Source organism: Balaenoptera physalus (genome assembly GCF_965194825.1).
Source record: "Balaenoptera physalus genome assembly, chromosome: 10".
Classification (NCBI taxonomy): domain Eukaryota; kingdom Metazoa; phylum Chordata; class Mammalia; order Artiodactyla; family Balaenopteridae; genus Balaenoptera; species Balaenoptera physalus.
The window spans coordinates 88,906,478-88,928,141 of NC_138889.1; the positions used below are offsets into that span (position 1 = coordinate 88,906,478).

General features: G+C 52.2%; 3 protein-coding genes across 6 annotated transcripts in view; 2 read left to right on the top strand and 1 right to left on the bottom strand.

The window, feature by feature from the left end:
• NAT10 (N-acetyltransferase 10) overlaps window positions 1-8,115 on the top strand; it is a 38,875-nt gene extending 30,760 nt beyond the window's left edge. For all 3 annotated transcript variants that reach the window (XM_082410425.1, XM_082410426.1, XM_082410427.1), the window contains exons 24-29: window positions 719-891; window positions 1,404-1,523; window positions 1,947-2,045; window positions 2,431-2,504; window positions 3,526-3,609; window positions 7,887-8,115. In XM_082410425.1, coding sequence (XP_082266551.1) covers window positions 719-891; window positions 1,404-1,523; window positions 1,947-2,045; window positions 2,431-2,504; window positions 3,526-3,609; window positions 7,887-7,998 — 662 coding nt within the window. In that variant the 3' untranslated portion in view covers window positions 7,999-8,115. The remainder of the gene's footprint in view (window positions 1-718; window positions 892-1,403; window positions 1,524-1,946; window positions 2,046-2,430; window positions 2,505-3,525; window positions 3,610-7,886) is intronic.
• Window positions 8,116-8,724: 609 nt separating this feature from the next.
• On the top strand, window positions 8,725-20,435 carry LOC309636890 (uncharacterized protein). Its single transcript, XM_082410653.1, has 4 exons — window positions 8,725-11,352; window positions 14,274-14,361; window positions 16,555-16,679; window positions 17,932-20,435. The coding sequence occupies exons 1-4, from the start codon at window positions 11,293-11,295 to the stop codon at window positions 17,977-17,979; spliced, it is 321 nt and encodes a 106-aa protein (XP_082266779.1). The 5' UTR covers window positions 8,725-11,292; the 3' UTR covers window positions 17,980-20,435.
• The window catches only part of ABTB2 (ankyrin repeat and BTB domain containing 2), a 181,768-nt gene continuing 174,742 nt past the window's right edge, over window positions 14,639-21,664 (bottom strand). For both annotated transcript variants that reach the window (XM_082410423.1, XM_082410424.1), the window contains exons 15-17: window positions 18,459-18,527; window positions 17,653-17,766; window positions 14,639-16,288 (exon numbers count right to left, since the gene is read on the bottom strand). In XM_082410423.1, the coding sequence (XP_082266549.1) occupies window positions 16,091-16,288; window positions 17,653-17,766; window positions 18,459-18,527 (381 nt within the window). In that variant the 3' untranslated portion in view covers window positions 14,639-16,090. The remainder of the gene's footprint in view (window positions 16,289-17,652; window positions 17,767-18,458; window positions 18,528-21,664) is intronic.

Sequence of the window (21,664 nt, forward strand, 5' to 3'; positions counted from 1 at the left end):
GTAGGACTTGGCTTTAGAGGTGTAAGTAGGCCTACAGCTGGTCAGTTATGGAACCTGATCTAAATCCTGTGAGCTAGGGTAACTAGCTCAATTCTGAGGCTCAGTTTCCTCATTCATGAAATTGTAATAAGAATATGCTGTCAACCTTCTGTGGCCAACACACAGAAGTGCTTTGGGCATGTAGATTCTGTCTGAATATTTAAAATACCAAAAAAGGTGCAAGGGATCATTAGTGTTGACAACTGTTGGGTATTTTTTCCCTCTTGCTAGTTACGTGTATGTATACCCTTTTTTTGGGCCAATTATATTTTGGTGTAAAAATCTGTTTGTCGAGCTGGGTGGAGCATGCCTGTTTCCTGTGAAGCTGCGTTCTGAGAAGTGACGAAGTGGGGAAAGTGTTGCATTCCTCTAACCCCAGGGCACGGGAGCCTTTCTTGGTCTGATGTGTTGGCGTGGAACTCTGAGCAAGGGTGACACACCGTCTGTCCCCCTCCCTGCGTGGACCAAGCTGCCTCCCCTTTGCAGGAGGAGGGTCAGGGCGGCCCAGGGTGGGCAGGCACTTTCAGGTGGCTCCTCTCCGGTTCCTGCTGAAGGCCCGGTGGAGGAGCAGCTGTTGGGTGCCACCTGGGACCGTGTTGTGAGTGCCATCTGGGAATCTTGTCGGACCCTGCAAGGGCGTTGGGCTCACCTGACTCGTCTGGCTCTGTCGTATGTCCAGCCCTGTGCCGGGAGGAGCTGGAAGCACTCTTCCTCCCCTATGACCTCAAGAGGCTGGAGATGTATTCACGGAACATGGTTGACTATCACCTCATCATGGACATGATCCCGGCCATCTCCCGGATGTATTTCCTGAACCAGCTGGGGGACCTGGCCCTGTCTGCTGCCCAGTCGGTAGGTTACCTGCTGCTCGTGTGCTGGTTTTGTGGAGCAGTTTATATGCTGGGTGTTGGTCAGATGCTTTGACATAACTTTGTGCATTTAATTCTTCGTGGTGCTGTTGGGGGGGTAGTGGTCTCACCTTTTACCCGTGGGGACTCTTGGGCTTTCCAGTCGAGCTGTGTGCCCAGCAGTACAGTAAGTAAGTAGAAGTGCTGCAGTCTGGACCCACGTTCTTCCACCCCACCACGTTGCCTTGATTCTTACTCTGCTTCATCAGAGGTCTAGGAGCACCTTGTACTTGTAGCGTAGCCGTAAGGCAGCTGTTTGCCGGGATAAGAAGTTAGTTTGGAGATTTCAGGAGGAGGGAGTTTTCCTGGTGGTTTCAGTAACAGGATGAATGGGAAGATTCCACAATCGTGTCAGTCAGTGTTTTGGTCGAGAGAGAGTAACTCTGGTTCTTGGTGTCGTTTTAATGGGCAAAAGCCTGTCCTGGCAGCCACTCCAACAGATTCTCCGTCCCCCAGGCTCTTCTCTTGGGGATTGGCCTGCAGCACAAGTCTGTGGACCAGCTGGAAAAGGAGATCGAGCTGCCCTCAGGCCAGTTGATGGGACTTTTCAACCGGATCATCCGCAAGGTTGTGAAGGTAACCTCAGCTGAGGGCAGGGCTTTGGCCTGTTTTGAAAAATGTGTCAAACCCACTCCCTGCCCCAGGATGCAGAAATGTTAACATTTGGCTGTGTTTGCTGCAGATCTTCACACGCGCGCACACACACACACACACACACACACACACACACACACACACACACACACACACACACACACACACACACACACACACACACACAGATATGGGGAACTTCAGCTGGATCTGTAACGTTCCGTGTTCTCTCCCAGAGGCACGCCTGATAGGAGTGTGACACCTCTCCAGTCGGTGATTTCCTGCTCCTCCCGTGAGCGTGTGTACTCCTAAACCGTGCAGAGCGTGTGCTAAGTGACTTAGTGACGAGTGACTGGGTCTCTGCTGCTCCTTCATCTTCTGCTTCTCGGCCTTGGTCTTTTGTAGCTGTTTAATGAAGTGCAGGAGAAGGCCATTGAGGAGCAAATGGTGGCAGTGAAGGCCGTGGTTATGGAGCCCACGATGAAGACGCTGAGTGACGACCTGGTAGGAACACCGAACATCTGCCCCCTCCCCTGTAGGAAGAGTCCCCGGCGCTAGTGTTCTGGGGGTGTGGGGAGCGCGCTCCCCGAGTCTCCCTGCCCCTTGCGTGCACACCCGGTCCTTGACGAGGCCCCCAGCTGAGTGCGTGTGCGAGCTGGCAGTCCGGCAGCTGCTGTTGTGAACTACTTGTTTGATCTTATAGGTTTTCAGAAGGCACGTTTTATATTCATACACACTTTAGTAAGAGCTGCCTCTAACGCTGTGGGGGGAAACGTGCAGAAGGAGAGGCCTGCTGGTCGTCGCGGTCACGTTCTGCCCCCTGGCCTTTCCCTGGGATTTGTCCCCTGCCTGACTCTGACCTACTCTCTCTATGGGACTTCGACCACAGGATGAAGCAGCAAAGGAGTTCCAGGAGAAACACAAGAAAGAAGTGGGGAAGCTGAAGAACCTGGACCTCGCTCAGTAAGGCCCCTCGTGGGAAGCACGGAGCCTCTGCTGGTTGCTTCTAATTCGCTTCCTGGGTGCCCTGGAAGCTGTGTTTCATGGGCTCATTTTTAGAAGCACTAGCAGCTAAAAACCTCCTAACTGACTAATTGCATAATTTTGAAGGCTTTGTTTTCCCCAGATGAGCTCTGCCACTTTGTAAGTCATGCCTTGCGGGCCGTGCTCCTGAGATCCCTTGGGTCCCATGTCACGCCCCGGGCCCCCAGGGAAGGGGGATGCTGATCCTTGAGCATCCACTTTCAGTGGCCGCTTTTTAATATTTGGCTTTTGATGTGAATTTGTTTGAAGAAAGGATCCTACTGCCAACGAACCAACAAAACCCCTTGTTCTAGAACCCTCCATGCCCTGGAGATTGCAGTCCTCTTTGAGCTGCAGCTATAATGGTGGTACCCGCCCGGTAGATGGATGTGAATAACCGCTCCAGACTTGGTGGCCTCTGAGCCTCTTTGACCTGTAGTCCCGTTGCTGGGTCATTAGTGATGGTGGTTGTTGGATGTGAGATGGAGGCGGCCAGGAGGTCCGTGGGCAAAGTGTTGAGCTCTGCCCACAGCTTTGCAGCATCAAAGCCTTGACTTGTCAGGACTGCTAGATCCCAGAGAGGTGGGGCGAGGTGGGGCAGACAGGGCCCAGTCCAAGGGCGTGTGGGCTGTGGAGGTGGCGGTGAGCAAGGAGATGCTGGGGGTGACAGGCTCCTCTGGTGGGCGGTTGCTGAGAGTCAGGTGGGAGAAGTCGGGCAGCTGCCTTCTGTGTGGATCGACCCCTGCTAGCAGGCCTGACCGTGCTTGTTCCGGTGAAGTTCCTGTCCCCTGGAGCTCAGCTGCACGCCTGTCCCCTGCTCTCTGCTGTTCAAACGCTGGTGCAGCTCAGCCTGGCTTACGTGGTAGGACGTGTGTGATGAAAACGTTGTCACTCTCTTACTTTCTTTTAAGCGGCCTTCTCTTCTTTTGAGCAGGCTTTGATATTTCCTTTTATTTTTTAGATACATAATCCGTGGGGACGATGAAGAATGGAATGAAGTTTTGAACAAAGCCGGGCAGAATGCCTCAGTTGTCAGCCTGAAAAGGTGAGGGGCTGGCATACATCAGGCAGGGGAGGCATTCTGGCCTGTCTGCTTCGCTGGTAACTTTCACTAGGAAATAGGAGGTTGGAGCAAAAACTTTGAGGAAAGTCACTATTCTTTCCTTTGAGGGATGCTATTTTTGTATCATAGCTCCCACTGATCAGGCAGGGCTGTTGCTTAGGCCTGGATCTCTGCATCCCTCGTATTCTCAGACATGCCAGGGAGACAGGCTTGAGAACAGCCCTGGAGTTGCCGCTAACTGAGCACTTCCTGGGGGCTTTAATGCAGCATCCCCTTCATGCTCAAAACAGAGGTGGCTTTTTTCTTACATCACTGCTTTATTTATTTATTTTTATTGACGTATGATTGATTTATAATGTGTTAATTACTGCTGTACAGCAAAGTGACTCAGTTATACATATTTATACATTCTTTTTCATATTCTTTCCTAATACGGTTTATCACGGGACCTTGTTGTTCATCCATTCTGTATGTAACGGTTTGCATCTGCTAATCACAAACTCCCAATCCATTCCTCTCCCACCCACCTCCCCCTTGGCAACCCCCAGTCTGTTCTCTATCTCTGAGATTCTGTTTCTGTTTTTTTTGTTTTTTTTTCAGGCTTATTAAGCTTGACCTCTCTAAACTCACCCTTGCACTCTACCCCCTCAAACCTGGTTATTATTTTGCTTTTTTAATAGGGTTTTATGTGTGTTATACACATATATAGTTCAATTCGTGTATGTCTTTTTTGAAACTTTCCTTGATAAAACACACAGCTTCTTCGTTATTTGTGCTTCTTTAAATTGCTGTGGTCCCGTCTTTTTCCCAGATTTGCTCTATTGATCTCTCTTTTTTGTTTCCCCCTTAATATTTATTTATTTATTTAGGCTGTGCTGGGTCTTAGTTGCGGCATGCGGAATCTTCCTTGCAGCATGCAAGATCATTTAGTTGCGGCATGCGGACCTCTTAGTTGTGGCATGCAGGACTCTTAGTGCGGCACACACGCCAGATCTAGTTCCCTGGCCAGGGATCGAACCCGGGCCCCCTACGTCGGGGGTGTGGAGTCCTACCCACTGGACCACCAGGGAAGTCCCTGTTTCTGTTTCATAGATAGGTTCAATTTGTGTCATTTTTAGATTCCACACATAAGTGGTATCATACAGTATTTGTCTTTCTCTTTCTGACTTATTTCACTTAGTATGATAAACTCTAGTTGCATCCATGTTGCTGCAAATGGCATTATTTTGTTCTTTTTTACAGCTGAGTAGTATCCCATTGTATATCTGTACCACATCTTCTTTATCCATTCCTCTGTTGATGGAGATGTAGGTTGTTTCCATGTCTTGGCTATTGTGAATAGTGCTGCTGTGAACATAAGGGTGCATGTACTTTTTGAATTATAGTTTTGTCTGGATATATGCCCAGGAGTGGGATTGCTGGATCATATGGTAATTCTATTTTTAGTTTTCTGAGGAACCTCCATACTGTTTTTCACAGTGGCTTCACCAACTTACATTCCCACCAGCAGTGTAGGAAGGTTCCCTTTTCTCCACACCCTCTCCAGCATTTGTTATTTGTAGACTTTTTAATGATGGCCATTCTGACCTGTGTGAGATGGTACCTCATTGTAGTTTTGATTTGCATTTCTCTGATAATTAGCAATGATGAGCATCTTTTCACGTGCCTATTGGCCATCTGTATGTCTTTGGAGAAATGTCTCTTCAGGTCTTCCATCCATTTTTCGATTGGGTTGGTTTTTTTGTTTTTAAGTTGTACGAGCTGTTTGTATAATTTGGAAATTAAGCCCTTGTCCATCGCATCATTTGCAGATATTTTCTCCCATTCTGTAGGTTGTCTTTTCATTTTGTTTATGGTTTCCTTTGCTGTGCAAAAGCTCGTAAGTTTGATTAGGTCCCATTTGTTATTTTTCTTTTTATTTCTTTCTATTGCCTTGGGAGCCTGACCTAAGAAAACTTTGGTATGATTTATGTCAGAGAATGTTTTGCCAATATTCTCTTCTAGGAGTTTTATGGGTATATCACTGCTTTAAAGATGAAGTAACCGAGGCTCTCAGGTGTTAAGTGACTTCCCAAGAAGCATATAGCTAGTAAAAGGCAGAGCCAGAATCAGGATGACGTTTGTCCATTGCAAAGCCCAGAGTTTTACCTGTTATACTCTCCTTCCTCTAAGCCAGTGGTTCTCAAAGTTTTGGATCTCAGAGTTCCTTTATATCATAAAAATTATTGCGGACCCCAAAGGGCTTTTGTGCATGTGGGTTTTATCTATCAATATTTCCCATTTTTTAGAGACACAGATGTAGAGAACAAACGTGTGGACACCAAGGGGGGAAAGTGGAGGTGGGGGGAGGTGGTGGTGGTGGGATGAACTGGGAGATCAGGATTGACATGTATACACTAATATGTGTGAAATAGATAACTAATAAGAACCTGCTGTATAAAAAAATTAAATTAAAAAAAATTTCCCATTTTAGAAATGGAAAACTGAGAAATTTTAAAAAATGTTTATTCAGAATTAACAGTCATGGACTATACGGGTTTTTTGTTTTTAAAAATACCTTTTTCATAAAAATTTTAGTGAGAAGAGTGGCATTGTTTTACATTTACATTTTTGCGAATCTTTTTAATATCTGGCATACTAGAAAGCAGCTGGATTCTCCTGTCTGTTTCTGCATTCAATCTGTTGTGCTATCACACATCTTGTAGCCTCTGGAAAACAAAACAATTGGGAGAGAATGAAAGTGGAAGAGGCAAATAATGTATTAGGATTATTATGAAAATAGTTTTGACTTTGGGGCCCACCAGGAGGGGTCCTGGGGGACTCCAGGACTCCCTGGACTACTCTTTGAAAACCTTCGCCCTCAGCTGCTTCTCTGCAGAGCGGTGTGTTTGTAGATGACAGTGGTTCCGTGGGGCGGCACCTTCACTGGAGTTTCCCTTGGGAAGATAGTGAGGCCTCCCCTGTCCTGGGTCTCTGGAGATGAGGCTTCCACAGCTGGTTTGGGGGTTTGTGGGGGTGGTGAGTTCTTGGCATTGCCATAAACAGGGTCCCCTGAAGAGTTTATTTGGAAAGAGGAAATCTTGTGACTCTAGGAGCCATAGTTCCCAGAAATCAGATATTCTCTTCTGCTGTCTCCATGAGTCACTGTGCTATCTGGAAGATTCCAGCATCGGTGCTAGCCTCATTTTCCTGATGGTCTCTGATGTGGCACAAAAGCCCGCTGTCAGTGTGTCCTGATTTCTGGTTTGGACAATACGGCAGATGCGGCCCAGGGCCCGTGATGGCCGCGTATTGAGTGTGGCGGCTTTGAACAAGGCCGGCTCTGGGCCTGGTGTGGAGACGGCCTGCTTCAGTGCTCCGCAGAGCTCGGTCTCTCCCGCTGTTGGTTTGGCTGTCACTGCCCCTGAGGAGCCATCTGCATTACCCAGTCTGTGTGGCCATTCATGCGCTTGAGGGGTCTGGGGAAACGTGAAAGCTTGCACTTTTGGAGGTAAAGATGCTGATAACTGTCGTTCCGAATTCTTTGAGGCCTTTCTTCTGTCTTCTGAGCAGTCACTTCATTCAGGTGATGTTAGGTCTCAGGACAGAATTGCTCACCCTCCCCTTATAGGGAGGTGTTTGTTTCCAGGGCAGAATGACACTGGAGAGAATCCTTAACCTATAAGGGGAAAGGAAGGTGGCCATTTGCTGAGCTATTCTCATGTTAATCTATCTGTGAGGAACCTGCCGGCCAGCTGAAATGTGTACCCGAGTTACTATTCCTTTGGGTTTTCTTCTCATTTAGGAAAAATAAAATAACACATCAAAAAGTATTATATGGTTTTCCTGGGAGTTTCGTGCTTTGTATTAGGGACTATCCTCAGAGTCATTGGGATAATATGTCTGGTTTCCAGCGTAATCCTTAGTGGTAAGTGGTGGGAAGGAATTTTCCGTATAACGCCTTAGATTTTCCTTAAAGTCTTGGGAAGGGGAAACGTACAGATTTCAGGAGTTAAGGCGTAGATTTGTTTCTCCACAGACTGAGAGCTTGGTCAGGGCAGGAGCTGGGTTGGTGTGGTGTACCCCCAGACCCCAGCACAATGCCCTGTAGGCCTGCGGAGGACATTGCTGTGTGACTGCACGTTCTTACATCACGTTTCAGATGGCGGAAACCCTTTTTCAGACAAAGCAAAGCAAGCTTAAAGCAAAGCAGCCTGAAAGGTTACAGATCCAGGCATGCTTCATTCTTTCTCTTTCTACTCCTGTTTTTTCTTCTCCAGTGACAAGAAAAGGAAGTTGGAAGCCAAACCAGAACCCAAACAGAACAAAAAGTTGAAGAAAAACAGAGATGTGAAGAACAAAAAAGATACAAAACTGAAGTGGAAGAAATAGTGGAGAGTAACTTGGGTGTCGGTGGCTGACTCGTAAGGAGATACCCTGACTTTCTGAACTGTCTCTGGCTGGACTGAGTGGCAGCTGACTAGACTATTAAAAGCAGTCGCTCCTGAATGGGTCTGCTTAGAACTCGATGGTTGGCAAACCTCTGGCACCGTCCCTCCTCCCCCCAGTCCAGGCCTGCCTTTCCCATTCGTTCATATTTTGCTTTGGGCCCAGGTTTTTCGGTTCCTTCTCGCACGTGTAGAAGCCACACTGTCTCTTGTCCCTTCTCGGGCGTCAACTACACGGTCTTCTGGGGATGTTCAGGAGGCTGCTGGGGGAGCACTGGGGCCTCTTGTTATGAACTTGTCCAAACTCCCTGGGGCCTGGAGCCACAGAGGCTCTAGTGCAGCCAGGACTGGCGTCCTGGGACCCACATTGCCGTGTGCCGTTCCTCTCCTGGCCCTGGCAGTGGCCCAGAAAAGCCTGAGTTCTTAGGATAGGAAGGATATGACATCTGAGTCCCCAATACCTGTTATTTCATCCATTTGGGAAAAAATGTTGGGAAAGACCCTTTTGCTGGCAGGGGTGAGGGGGTTAGAGAATCTATTTTTAATAAATTACATCCTAGAAAGATCAGCTGCCTGTGTGCTCGTCAACTGAACGTAGGTGGAAGTTGCACTTTGCTCATTTCTTTTGGTGGATCTTGGCTGCCGGTACACTTGGGAGGGTGCTGGCATCAAGGCCGAGGGTGGGCAGCGTGGCCAGGGCTTACTGACCCAGGAGCCCATGGGAGAAGTGGCCGTGCTGACCGGTGCTCGCTGTGGTGGTTCCGAGGGACTTGGGATGGCACCTGGAGGCCAGCTAGCTGGGCCTCTTCTGCCTAGCTCCTGTCAGGTCGTTTGGTCCTCTCCACAGAAATTATGTGGTGGCTTCATGTGTATTTTGGAATGTTTGATGATGTCTGCTTTCCAGTCCCGAATCTGATACCATTGTTATTGAAACCTTGACCCTGCATCCCCAACCAGGGATCGAACCAGGGCCCCCTGCAGTGGAAGTGTAGAGTCCTAGCCACTGGACGGCCAGGGAATTTCCCATCTGCTGGTGCTATAGGATTGTTCCTCATCCACGTCACCAGGTGCAAGGGGAGCTCAGAGTGGAAGTCAGTTCCGTCGTGCTCTGGTTCTGATCCGCCTTTCTCCCTGCCTCCGCATGTGGGTTAATGGCGATCCTTCGGAGCTCGCTGACCGTGTCGAATTTCAGCTTCTGTATTTTTCCTTATTTTAAAAAAACTCATGTGGTGGCCTTGGTTACTGATCTTCCTTGGTTTTTCATAGACTTTTAAAAGGACTGGGCCTCTGTGAGTCCAAATAGATCCTTTCCTCAGCCCTGATAGGTAATCTGGTTCCTAGAAGTCTGGCGTGTGGACGGGGAAGGAAAGGGAGCTTCTGGACCAAAGAGGGTTAAATGTGCACCTCCCAGGACAGATGGCCACGGGGAGACAAGCAGATTCTGACTGCGTACCTGGGACCACTGTGCCTTGTCCCTGTAGGTGTAGGGCCTTTTGTCTCCTGGAGCTGCAGACCCCCTATTAAGTCTGAAGGAAAGTTTAATGAGATGAAAACATTTTTTGATCCATTTTTCTCAGGTGAGTGCCTGAGCCTGCCTTTCAAAGACGATTTTCTTAAGGAGAGCGGCTAAAAAGCAGAGTCACAGCCCCAGATGGTCTGAGCTGAATGGCATCTTAAACCTCTCCAGCCACGTCGTCCCACAGGTGCAGGACCCAGATGGGCCGAGCCCTTGCTTGGCCCCTCTAGCCCCAAAGCCCGTCCTCTGATCTGCTCCAGGGAGCCTTCCTGGCCTTGACACTGGCTCTGCCTGGCCCTTGCTGTGACCTGGGGCACACCTCGTAACCCAGGTCCACATCTTTGTAAACCGTAGGTGGTCATGACAGCACCTCCCTCACGGGGCTGCCGCGAGGAGCTGAGAACAGTGCCTGGCGTGCAGCAGGCACTCACCAAGCCTCTCTGGGTTCTGTGGCATGTGCCAGTGTAACCCGGGGAGCTGCTCCATTACCCACGAGCGCTGAGAGGGGCTGAATGAGGACTGGCTGGCTTTGTTGTAAACCACAGGCTGTGCTCGAAGAGGCCCACCAGGGCAGCTAGGAGCGTGCGCTTTGCAGTCAGACCAGTGCAGCTCTGTGTTCTCTGACAAGCCTCTTGACTGACAGCCTTTGCCTTTGCGCATGAAAAGGAAGTGAGCATTTCGCCTACTCTATAGTCTTGGCCTTTTTATGTGCAAAGCGTGTGTTCCTAAACAGGTCTCTGCACTTGGTGGTTGTGATCTTGGGTTCTCCTCCAAACCTGAAAAAGCACGCCTCCCCGAGACCTCACCATCTGGCCTCCAGACAGAGTGACATCTGTAAAGCTCGCTGTCTCAGGAAATCTCACTTGCAAAATGAATTCAGATAGGCTGCGTATGAATGCTGTCACCAGCCTGGGGAAGGGGCTGAAGAAGCCTGAACAAAGAAGAGTCCTCAATGGTCTCCACCCCCCGCCCCCCCCCCCCCACCGAGCTGGGAGGGGGGCCAGTACTGGCCGGCTTCAGCGCTTCCAGTGCTCGTCTGTCCCCCACAGTCCCGGAGGACTCCGGGGTGACCAGGAGATGACACAAAGGGGGCTGTTGAGGCTGGGGGAGGGGAGGAAATCGGTGACCGTCACCTTGGACAAATGTAGACTCATTATCAGAGGCCATTACACCAGCCGCAGGTCCGAAGGCCTGGAGGGGGCAGGGTTGGCATCCCCAGGGCCTGAATAGGCAGTTCAGACTCCAGACGGCTGCCCTCCACCCTGTAAACAACTGGTGAAAGTTGAAAGGGGGTGTGGATTCTGCAGAAGGGTGGGGCGGCAGGAAAGGGAGATGCTGAAGCTTTTCTTGCGTTGCTTGCAGTGGTTCTGCTGAGGAGAAAGCTGTGATAATCCCGGCATCTGGATGCTATCGGGCAACGGGCAGGAGCAGAAAGGAAAGGGAAGTATGGGGAGGAGGAAAGCAGGGGGCCGGACGCTGCTGAGGAGGGCAGGCTCGGTGTCAGCCTTGGTGGCCCGGGCTGGACTCGGGCTCCCTCTCCTCTGGATGGGTTTCCTGGGGAGATTCCGGCTGAGTTAGCCCAGCTTCTCACTGCCTGCGGGGCAGCTAGAGTAGAACGAAGTCCCCCTTGCTTTTCAGGGACTCCTGCTAAGGAGAAGTCCACTGTCTTCTTCCCGGCCTGCCTTTGGCTGCCGACAGCCTGAAGCAGGCAGCGGACGAGAGATGCCCCCGTGCTCCGGAGCAGTGGCCCGACGAGGAGGCCCGGCCGCCGGGGCGAGTAAGGTGACCAGACACACCCCCATTTCCATTCTAGTCCTCCTGGCCCCTTGGAGAATGTCCGATTTTTTTTCTAATTATTTAAGTGCTTGCTTTAGAGCGTGTTTCTGCTACACGCAGGCTCAAAACGGCCCCACCCCTCCCTTATCTCACCTTCCCTTCAACCGTCTGCCCCCCAAAAAGAGAAAATATGGCTGAGCTCCCGTCTAGAGCCAGGTGCTGACTAGATCTTGCCTCTTAGGCTGCGTGCTTGACTGAGGCACGTCCTGCAGGGCTGGGGGACTTGTGGGGAGGGTGGACACGGACCTCTGTGGGGGATCCCCTGCAGGTGGCGAGTGCTGGGGAGGGACCACCCCCCAAGCTCCCTCAGGGGCCTCGGACCAGGAGGATGGTGCCAAGGGGTGCGCCTCCTCCCCAAGGCCCCCAGAGGGCGCCATGGTCCGTGCTGAGCCCTCTCCCCACGGAGGCCAGGGCCCCAGGCTGCCTTGCCTGGGCTCCACCAAGCAAAGCCCACAGCAGGCCTTTCCTGGGACTGACCCCGTGCGGTCTTCACGTTGTCCCCCAGCTCCCGAGTCCTGGCCTGTCGGTCACCGAATCACAGCCACTCCAGTGTTCCCAGCGGCCTTAGGAATTTCTCTGCCTGCTTCAGGCAGGAAACATTTTTCAAAGCCTTTATTTCTGCCTGGACTTCGCACCTAAGACAAACTACAGCCGACCCCAGAAAACCCTCGGGCCTGAGTCACCGGCTTCCGGTCCTCCCTGCATTAACAGGTGACACAGCCAGCTTGGGCTCAGCAGGGCCTGAAGGCAGCAGCCACCAAAGGGCGGGGCCCCCTCCTCAGGCCCCCCTCTTCCTGTGCTGGGCCACACAGATTTTGACTGTGCGAGGGAGGGTTTGCAAACAACTATCCCAGTAGCCCCTGCATCAGGGGTGTGGGGAACCTGGGCTCGGGCAAAGCAGGAAAGCCCCTGGCGGCTGTCTTTCTAAACACTTTTAAGTATAGTTGATTTACAATGTTAATTTCTGCTCTACAGCAAAGTGATTCAGTTTTATATACATATATATATATATATATATATATATATATATATGTCCTTTTTTGTATTTTCCATTATGGTTTATCATAGGATATTGAATCTAGTTCCTGTGCTATACAGTAGGACCTAGTTGTTGATGCCTTCTGTATATAATGCTTTGTGTCTGCTAATCCCAAACTCCCAGTCTACCCCTCCCCCACCACCCTCCCCCTTGGCAACCACAGGTCTGTGCTCTGTCTGTGAGTCTGTTTCTGTTTCATAGATATGCTCATTTGTGTCGTATTTTAGATTCCACATATAAGTGATATCATATGGTATTTGTCCTTCTCTGTCTGACTTCACTTAGTACGATAATCTCTAGGTCCATCCGTGTTGCTGAGTTCTTTTTCATGGCTGAGTAATATTCCATTGTATGTATGTTCCACATGTTCTTTATCCATCTGTCAATGGACATTTAGGTTGTTTCCATGTCTTGGCTATTGTAAATAGTGCTGCTGTGAACATGGGGGGGGTGCATGTATCTTTTTGAATTATAGTTTTGTTTGGATATATACCCAGGAATGGGATTGCTGGGTTGTATGGCAACTCTATTTTTAGTTTTTGAGGAACCTCCATACTGTTCTCCATAGTGACTGCACCAATTTACATTCCCACCAACAGTGTAGGAGGGTTCCCTTTTCTCCACACCCTCTGCAGCATTTATTATTTGTGGACTTTTTTTTTTTTTTAAAGGAAACGAGGATGATGTCAAGGATTTTTTTAAAAATATTTTATTTATTTATTTATGTATTTATGGCTGTGTTGGGTCTTCGTTTCTGTGTGAGGGCTTTCTCCAGTTGCAGCAAGTGGGGGCCATTCTTCATCGCGGTGCGCGGGCCTCTCACTATCGCGGCCTCTCTCGTTGTGGAGCACAGGCTCCAGACGCGCAGGCTCAGTAATTGTGGCTCACGGGCCCAGTCGCTCCGCGGCATGTGGGATCTTCCCAGACCAGAGCTCGAACCCGTGTCCCCTGCATTGGCAGGCAGATTCTCAACCACTGCGCCACCAGGGAAGCCCTATTTGTGGACTTTTTGACGATGGCCATTCTGACCGGGGTGAGGTGGTACCTCATTGTAGTTTTGATTTGCATTTCTCTAATAATTAGCATCTTTTCATGTGCTTATTGGCCATTTGTGTGTCTTCTTTGGAGAAATGTCTCTTCATGTCTTCTGCCCATTTTTTGACTGGGTTGTTTGTTTTTTGATATTGAGCTGTATGAGCTGTTTGTATATTTTGGAAATTAAGCCCTTGTTGGTCACATCATTTGTGAATATTTTCTCCCAGTCTGTAGGTTGTTTGTTTCATCGATGGTTTCCTTTGCTTTGCAAAAGCTTATTAAGTTTGATTAGGTCCCATTTGTTTATTTTTGCTTTTATTTCTGTTGCCTTGGGAGACTGACCTAAGAAAACATTGGTATGATTTATGTCAGAGAATGTTTTGCCTATGTTCTCTTTTAAGAGTTGTATGGTATCATGTCTTATATTTAACTCTTTAAGCCATTTTGAGTTTATTTTTGGGTATGGTGTGAGGGTGTGTTCTAACTTCATTGATTTGCATGCGGCTGTCCAGCTTTCCCAACACCACTTGCTGAAGAGATTGTCTTTTTTCCATTGTATATTCCTGCCTCCTTTGTTGAAGATTAATTGACCATAGGTGAGAGGGTTTATTTCTGGGCTGTCTGTTCTGTTGCACTGATCCATATGTCTGTTTCTGTGCCAATACCGTGTTGTTTTAATTACTGTAGCTTTGTAGTATTGTCTGAAGTCTGGGAGGGTTAGGCCTCCTGCTTTCTTTTTCCTCAGGATGGCTTTGGCAATTCTGGGTCTTTTGTGGTTCCATATAAATTTTAGGATTGTTTGTTCCAGTTCTGTGAAGAATCTGACAGCTGTCTCATTCCTGGCATTGTGTTCCCGTCCTTCCAGTCCAGCTCAGTGGCACGTAAGTGCTCAACGAATGGGAACACACCTACCCCATTGGACAGAACAGGTAAACTAAGGCCCAGCGAGGGCTGGACTGAGGCTGAGGTACTAAGTGGGGTAGGGCAGGGGTTGGCAGGTGGCCACAGCACAGCTTCCAGCAGGGGTTCTTTCCCTTTGAGACATGGGTGCCCCAAGTAACCAGGGAATCAGCTCTGGGTTCTCTTCCTGGTCCTAAATGGGCTCCTCCCCAGCTCTGAACTTTGGATAACCCTCTGTCAGGAGCCATGAGGCCAAGGTCACTGTTAACAAGTGTTTATTGTTAATAAAACCATAGCACATTTACAATAAGTGACAACATTAATGTATAGTTACAGTATCGTACAATATTACAGCAATAAAATAACGCCTATTCCTTTGTACATCCAGCTCAAGCAGCTAGTTGAAAATATTTTCCAGGGTTACAAGCGCCCAGGGGTTTTTCAAGGTGACCGAAGTGACACCTCCTAAAGTGCCTGGGGCTTCTGGTGAATAAATAGTTTCTAAGGTACGGCCAGACAGCTGAAGGCGACATCCAGCACAAGCTGTCCAGAAGGTTCCCCCAGTGTCTGGCTCATAAATACGACAAGGGTCTAGGCCCAGCACTGTGTCTCCACCCCAGGAGAGCCTGGAGCCTAGAGAATGTCAGCGGCAGGAAGTGGGGAAGAAGTAGAAGGGCCTTCTCTCCCAGTCCTTGCCTTCCACCCATGCCCCGTCCTTTAATTCCCCAAGACCCGCAGTTCCCAATGGGAAGTGTGGGCCCTGCTCTCCAATCCAAATTAAAGGACTTTTTCACTGGAGAAACTGGACCAGGGGGGCCGTTTAGGGCTCTGCCTCCGGAGCCCACAGAGGCAGCCTGATTCTATCTAGGCTTGGGATTTCAGCATCGACCCTGAAAACAGCAGCAGCAACAAAAGCTGAGGCCACCAGGCTCCTCCACTGTACCCCATGCCACTCTTGGCTCAGACCAAAAGCTTTAAAGGCATTCAGGGGAACTAACTGCCTTCTACCACTCACTGAGCAGGATGGTGATTCCCCCCGCACCCCGTCCCCCCCAGAGGAGGGCCTCTGTGAGGCCAGACACCAAGAGAATGGTCTGAAAATGGACTCAAAGTGACCCTCTGTGCACGATCCCTGGCCCCCTGGAGGCCCACATCAAGTCTTTCAAAGGCACAGCCCTGAATAAGTTCGGGGTTTGGGCAGTATTTCTGACGTGACATTGAGGGAAAATACCAAGTTTTGACTGAAATGGCCCAGGGCCCAAACAGAACATACATTCTGTACATTCATAGGGATGCCCACACCCCCGAAAAGCCCCAGTTAGGACAGTCTGAGCTGCCTGAGGCCCCGGGGGGAGGGCACGATCTGAAGCTGTGTTGAGCAGAGCTGAATCAGCATCACATGAGGGTGCGTGTGTTGCGGCCCTCAAGGTGTGAGCGGTAGGTGTCGGGGAGGGGTTGGGGGAAGGGCCACCTTTTGGCCACACCTGCCTTTGGCCCATCACTGGTTGAGCCAGTGGTTAGCTCTGGTCCTGCCCGGGTCTGGCTCCAAGAGGGCCTGTAACCAGCCTCCACCCAGCAGGGCCCCAGCGTGTCCACAGGCCCTGGCAACGTGCTGGCCCAGACACCCCGGGAAGCACTTGCTCCCGGCCCTTCCCACCCGCTAGGATGCCTGGCGACAGAGCCCGGCCCAGAGCCAGCCATCCCCCAACCTCACACCCGTGAGGTGACGTAGAGAGAGTGCACGCGCTCGGCCAGGGTGCTCTGCAGGTCCTGCAGTGGGTCCAGGCCCTGCACTTTGCTGCTGCGGCCGTAGATGAGCTGCCGGAAGGAGTCCTGCTCGAGCAGGGCCTTCATGTGCTTGAGGAAGAAGCCCTCGCAGAACAGGGCCAGTTCGGGGGCGCTGTGGATCTGTGGGGCAGGGAGAGGGAGGGGGGTGAGGCCCACTGCGTCAGCACAGCCCTGCCTGAAACCTCCCCCTACCCTCACCTCCAAATAGTACCCATGGGTTAAGGCCCAGCTTCAAGCCTCAACCTGGGGGAGGCATGTCCTATCTCGGGGTGACTGGCCCCTTATCTGAATTCCTTCCATAAGCCTCTCCTTGGGGTTAGACTGATTGGGGTTCAAATCCCAGCTGTGCCACCAGGAACATCCCTGAAATCTTGTTCTTGGCCTAGGTCCCGCTGGTGACGGCTTGCTGAATGCCAGTCATCCCTATTGGATTGGCAGCTCCCTCACTAAGGGCAGGGACTGCCCACTGTGGGATGTCCAGCACAAGGCCCAGCACACGAGTGTTCACCTGGTAAATGCTCAGTAACTATTTTAGGTCAACAAATATGGAGTGCCCGCTCTGGGCCAGGTGCTGGGCGCAGGCCTCGAGGCCCGGGTCTGCGATGCTGTCTCAGAGCTGATGTTCCAGTTCAGGAAGACAGGGAAGCCAAGGAACCAACCAGGCCAGGAAACCACAGAGTGTGGTCAGTGCTGTGAGGAAGTGAGAGTGGGTGAAGGGGCAGAGAGGTGTGTGACTCGGGGGAGGCCTGGGGAAGTCAACAGGGCTTGGGAAGAGCTTCACCGGAGGAGGGGACACAGATCGCAGGAGTTCTGGGGTGGGAATGAGTTGAGAAGGAGACGTGGGCCGCGTGGCTGGGTGAAGGCAGAGGGGAGGCATTGGAAGGGGAGATGTGGACAGGGTCCTGGGGCCCTCGTAATGGGCGACAGATAAGGGCTGGATTTTATTCAGTTTGCAGTGGAAAACCTTTGGAGGGTTTAAGTAGGGGAGTGATATGGCCTTTATACTTTTCCAAGAGTCTTGTGGATTGCAGGGTGAAAGCCAGGAAGTGTGGAGGCCAGGGCAGCAATTGCCCAAGAGAGGGGGCAATGGTGATGGAGGGAAGGGGAGGGACTGCTGATGTGTTTCAGGAGTGTTTCTAGGTGTGGCAGATGACCATGGCGTTTGCTGAGAGGAGGAAGACTAAGGAGGACCGTGCTGGGGGGAAAATCAAGTAGTGCCTGGGGAGCTGATTTGACTCAGGCTCAGCTCCTTGCCCCAGGTCTCACAGCCCGGCGCGGCACGGCTGGGATGGGAACTGGGATCCAGCCGGCTCACGGCTCAGCTCCCAAGCTGCTATGCTGCCCCACTGGGCGGCAGTGACGCCAGGCTGCAGAGGGACTTACAGTGCCCTTCAAAGCTGCCTGGCCACCTGCATTTTCCAGCCAGGCCACCGTGGAGCAGAGTGTGTGTTGGGAGGCAGCCGGCGGGCATCAGGGGTCCTCACCTTGGCATACTTGTAGGTGTTCACGGCGCTCTCCACGCTCAGGGTCTGGGAGCACAGGATCTCGCAGTGCCGCTGCAGGGCGTCCAGCTGGAACAAGCTGGCAGCTGACAGCAGCTGGCAGGAGGCAAAGGAGGCCGTGGGTGTGCGTGGCCAGGTCTGCGGCCCAGGCATCATGGAACAGACAGCTGCTTTGTGCTGTGTGCTCTGCTTCCTCCCGACCTCCAGGGCCCTCCCCCACTGCCAGTCAAGTCTGACGGCCTAGATTCATTTCTACTCTAGGCTATCTGCGTATTGGCTGGGACACCTCGGGAGGCACCGGATGGGTGACAGACGCTGGTTGGGATTTCTGACGTCAGGAGGCCTTCAGCTATAAGCTGCCTGCTCATCTACGTGACCTTGTAGCCAGGTGCCCGGCCAGCAGTGGGTCCGTTCTCTGAGCAGTGACCTGGTGAGGGGAAGGCCTCGCTGCCTTGTGATCCTCCTGGGCCTTCCATCCTCAGGGGTGGCCCTTTCTAACCCCGAGGTGTGGCCCGGGAGGCCGGGCTCCGTGGGTGCACAATTTCCCACACTCTCCTGGAACGGCGCTTCCTGTCGCCAGAAGAGCAGGGACCAGCAGGGAACCAGGAGGTCCTTGCAGAGACCACCTGCCTTCCCTCCTCATCTCTCCAAGTGCTGTGTTTCTGAGAGCGGGGTTGAGACCTGGAAGATGTCGCAGGCGGGGGACACAGGCGTGGCGTGACTGGGGGCCAGGCTCACGGCCTCCCTGCTCCTCCCCCTGGGGCCGGGCAGACCGGCCGGGTCCTCACCTCCAGGATGTCGCCGGTGGGGATGTCCATGGATTCTGTTCCCCCGTAGTACAGATACTGCATCATCATCTGTAGGGAGGAGAGGCCCCGTGTGAGCGCCAGATGGACCCACAGCACCGAAGTCCTCACCCGGCACCCCCAGAGTGCCACTCCAGCCGCTGCCGGCCTCGTGGTGCCCCCTGACCTCTGTGTGCTGACGTCTGCACCTCCCCCGACTCTCGTCAGACATTTTTGTGTTTTCGCTGGAATGCGTGTGGCAAGCTTCCTTCCACAGAGTGGTTTCACTTCAATCCTCACGACAGCCCTGTGAGCCCAGGAGGGCAGATACTACTCACAGCTGGGGAAACTGAGGCCAGGGAGGGGGCGTGAGCCCCCCTCCCCAGAACCCTTCCAGCTCACCAGGCACCACGCCGCTCGTTTCTCCTCTTACTGAAATTCTAAATATGGGGTTGGGAGAGGGGGAGGTGGGGCTCTGAGGGGGCAACTGTCTGACGGGCCACCCTCAGGATCCCAACTCCTGACCTCCCTGTCTGCACTAGGCCTCCACGTGGAGGTGACAGCCAGATCCCGACTCCCTCCTGGAAAGTAAGGTGCAGAGCTGGGACAGGGATCTGGTCCAGAGGTCACCTTGCTGACCAGCCCAGGACCTTCAGGATTCTTGGGAGCACAGGGCCCTGGGACACCACACGAGGTGGCCTGCGGGGAGGGAGGCTACATTTAGTTCCGCTGAGGTCTGAGTTACAAGCTCTGCCATCAGGCTGGAGACTGGGGAGTTTCCCAGTTGGAAAAAGAAAAATGATTCCCCCTGGTTGGCTGAAGAAACAGCCCCAGCAAGGAGCTGGCAAGTGTGTAAGTAAACACGGCTCCAGCCAGCACAGTCAGGCTCTGTTAGGACTGGCCCCCAGGCTGGAAGCGGCACCAGAGGAAAGGAGCCCAACCTGGGGGAGGGGGGGGAGTGGGGAGGGCCCGCCAGCCTCACCCAGGCCCAAGGCCTGTCCAGGAGACATCAGTCTCTCCCCCCTCAGAGGAGCGGGGGCCCCCAAAGGCCTTCCCCAGCCCCTGCTGGAGCTCACGTGGCGATCCTACAGTTAGACATATGTGTCCACGTGTCCCACGGCTCCAGGTGGTACCTCAGGTGGGCCCACGCCTGCCTTCCTCTGCCATCCCCATGCTGGATGCTGAGTGGGTGCTGAGCACAGCACCAGCAGGACAGCGCGGAATGCCCAGGGCTGGGAGTGGGGGAGGTCAGATCTGCAGGGATTCTTTGCTAAGGGATGGCCTCAGGGCAGCCCCTAGGTGAGAAGGGGCCCAGGGACAGAGGCTGGGAGACAGGTGACAGCCTGCAGCTCCCCTCCCTGGCCTGGAAGGCAGCCTCCTGCTGCATTTGGGAGCTGGTTTTGGCCAGGCCCAGCCATCTGTGGCATGTGGATCTCCCTGAGGTCACCTGAATGCATACGAGTCCACAGAAGTCAGACCAGAATTGCCCTTCTGGAGGCTGGCTGAGGGAGCTGGGCTGCTGGCAGGCAGCCTGTGGGGCTGGACTGGCCGCCCAAAGGGCTGCTCCCTGTGAGCAGCAGTCGGGACCAGCTGCAGGAGCTGCCAGGCTTCCTCCTGCCCAGAGTGGGCCACCAGGAATGTGACCACAGGGAGGCCGCTGATGCTGCAGGGACAGACCTGGGGTCAAGAGCCACGTCAGAATGGCAGGGCTCTCCCCCAAAGGCCTGGGTTTAGTCGGCAGTGACCTTGGCAAGTGTCTAGACCTGTGCTGTCTAATGCAATAGCCACTGGCCAGGTGTGGCTTTTGAGCATTTGAAATGTGGCTGCTCTGGATTAACACGTGTTGTGTCAAAACTGGATTTCGAACACTTAGTGTGAAAAAAAGAATGTAAAACATTTCATTAATTTTTTATATGTTGAAATGATACTATTTTGGCTACATTAAGTTAAATAATATTATTAAAATTCATTTCATCTGTTTCTTTTTGTTTCTGTGGCTACTAAGCGATTTTAAATTACCTATGTGGCCTGCATTATCTTTCTATTGGACGATAGCACTGCTTAGATCTCCTTGGGCCTCTGTTTCCTGTTCTAGAAAACAAATAATGACCGCCATTTCTCTTTGTGCTGTGAGAGCCAATGAGATGTTTGGGGGCTGCTCTGAAACTTTTAGGCTTTTTTAGGGTGCACTGGCCCTGGATTGATGGCTTCGGGCTCCCCCCACTGATGGCAGAGCTCTGTCCCCAGAGGACCCCTGGGGCGAGGCCAGTGGCTAACATGCCCAGGCTCGTGTGTGCCCCAATGTTAGACCTGTTGTCCCCGTCTACCCTCGTGACAACCCCGAGAAGTCATCAAGGGCTGCCCAGCCTGTCCTGGAACAGGCATCCTCCCCTGCTGAGTGAATGCAGCCTTGATGGCAGTGGTCACCCGTGCCGCACATGTGCCCTTGCCCCCCACCCCGCCCCATCCCTGCTGCCCTTCTCAGACCCGCCTCCTGTGTCAGAGCCTGACCCCACCTCATGCTCCAACTCACCTGGACTTCGGGCTTCTTAGCCAAGTAAGTTTCTAGAGCTGCTCCCCTCCCCAGTGAGTTTGGCTCAAGGGACGGGAAAAGGGGGGGAGGGGAGACACCCTATGCCAGACCCTGGGTCTCCCACCCTGTTGAGTTGCCGAGTTCCATCCACTCTCCCCTCGCCCACTTCCCTTCATCCTGCTGTCACTACCTGGTCACCATCATCACTTAGCTGGATTTCTCAACAGCCTCCTAACTGGTCCCCTGGCTGCAGTCATGCCCCCTCCAGTCCCTTCCTCACCCTCCAGAGTGAGCGAGGTAATGCAAACTGGACCATTCCACACACCCTAAGATTGAATCCTGGCTCCGTCACTTCTCAGCTCTGTGACCTTGGACAAGTTACTAAACTTCTCTGTGCCTGTGACCCCTCATCTACCAAGAGGGGATAACAAACCTGTACTTCCTAGGACTGTGCTGTGAAGCTTAACTGAAGAACAGGGGCAAAGCACTTGGAACCATGCCTGGCTCAGTGTCTGTGATGATGGTGACCTCTTAGTAGCTTCCATCTGTCCTTGGGTTAAAGCTCAGGCCCTTCATGCTATGGCTTCTGGGGGCAGCTTCAGCCTCATTTCTGAATGTTCTTCTGAATCGCTGCCAGGACTAGGCCAGAGGGCATTTCCTGAGCAGGTCGTGGTCT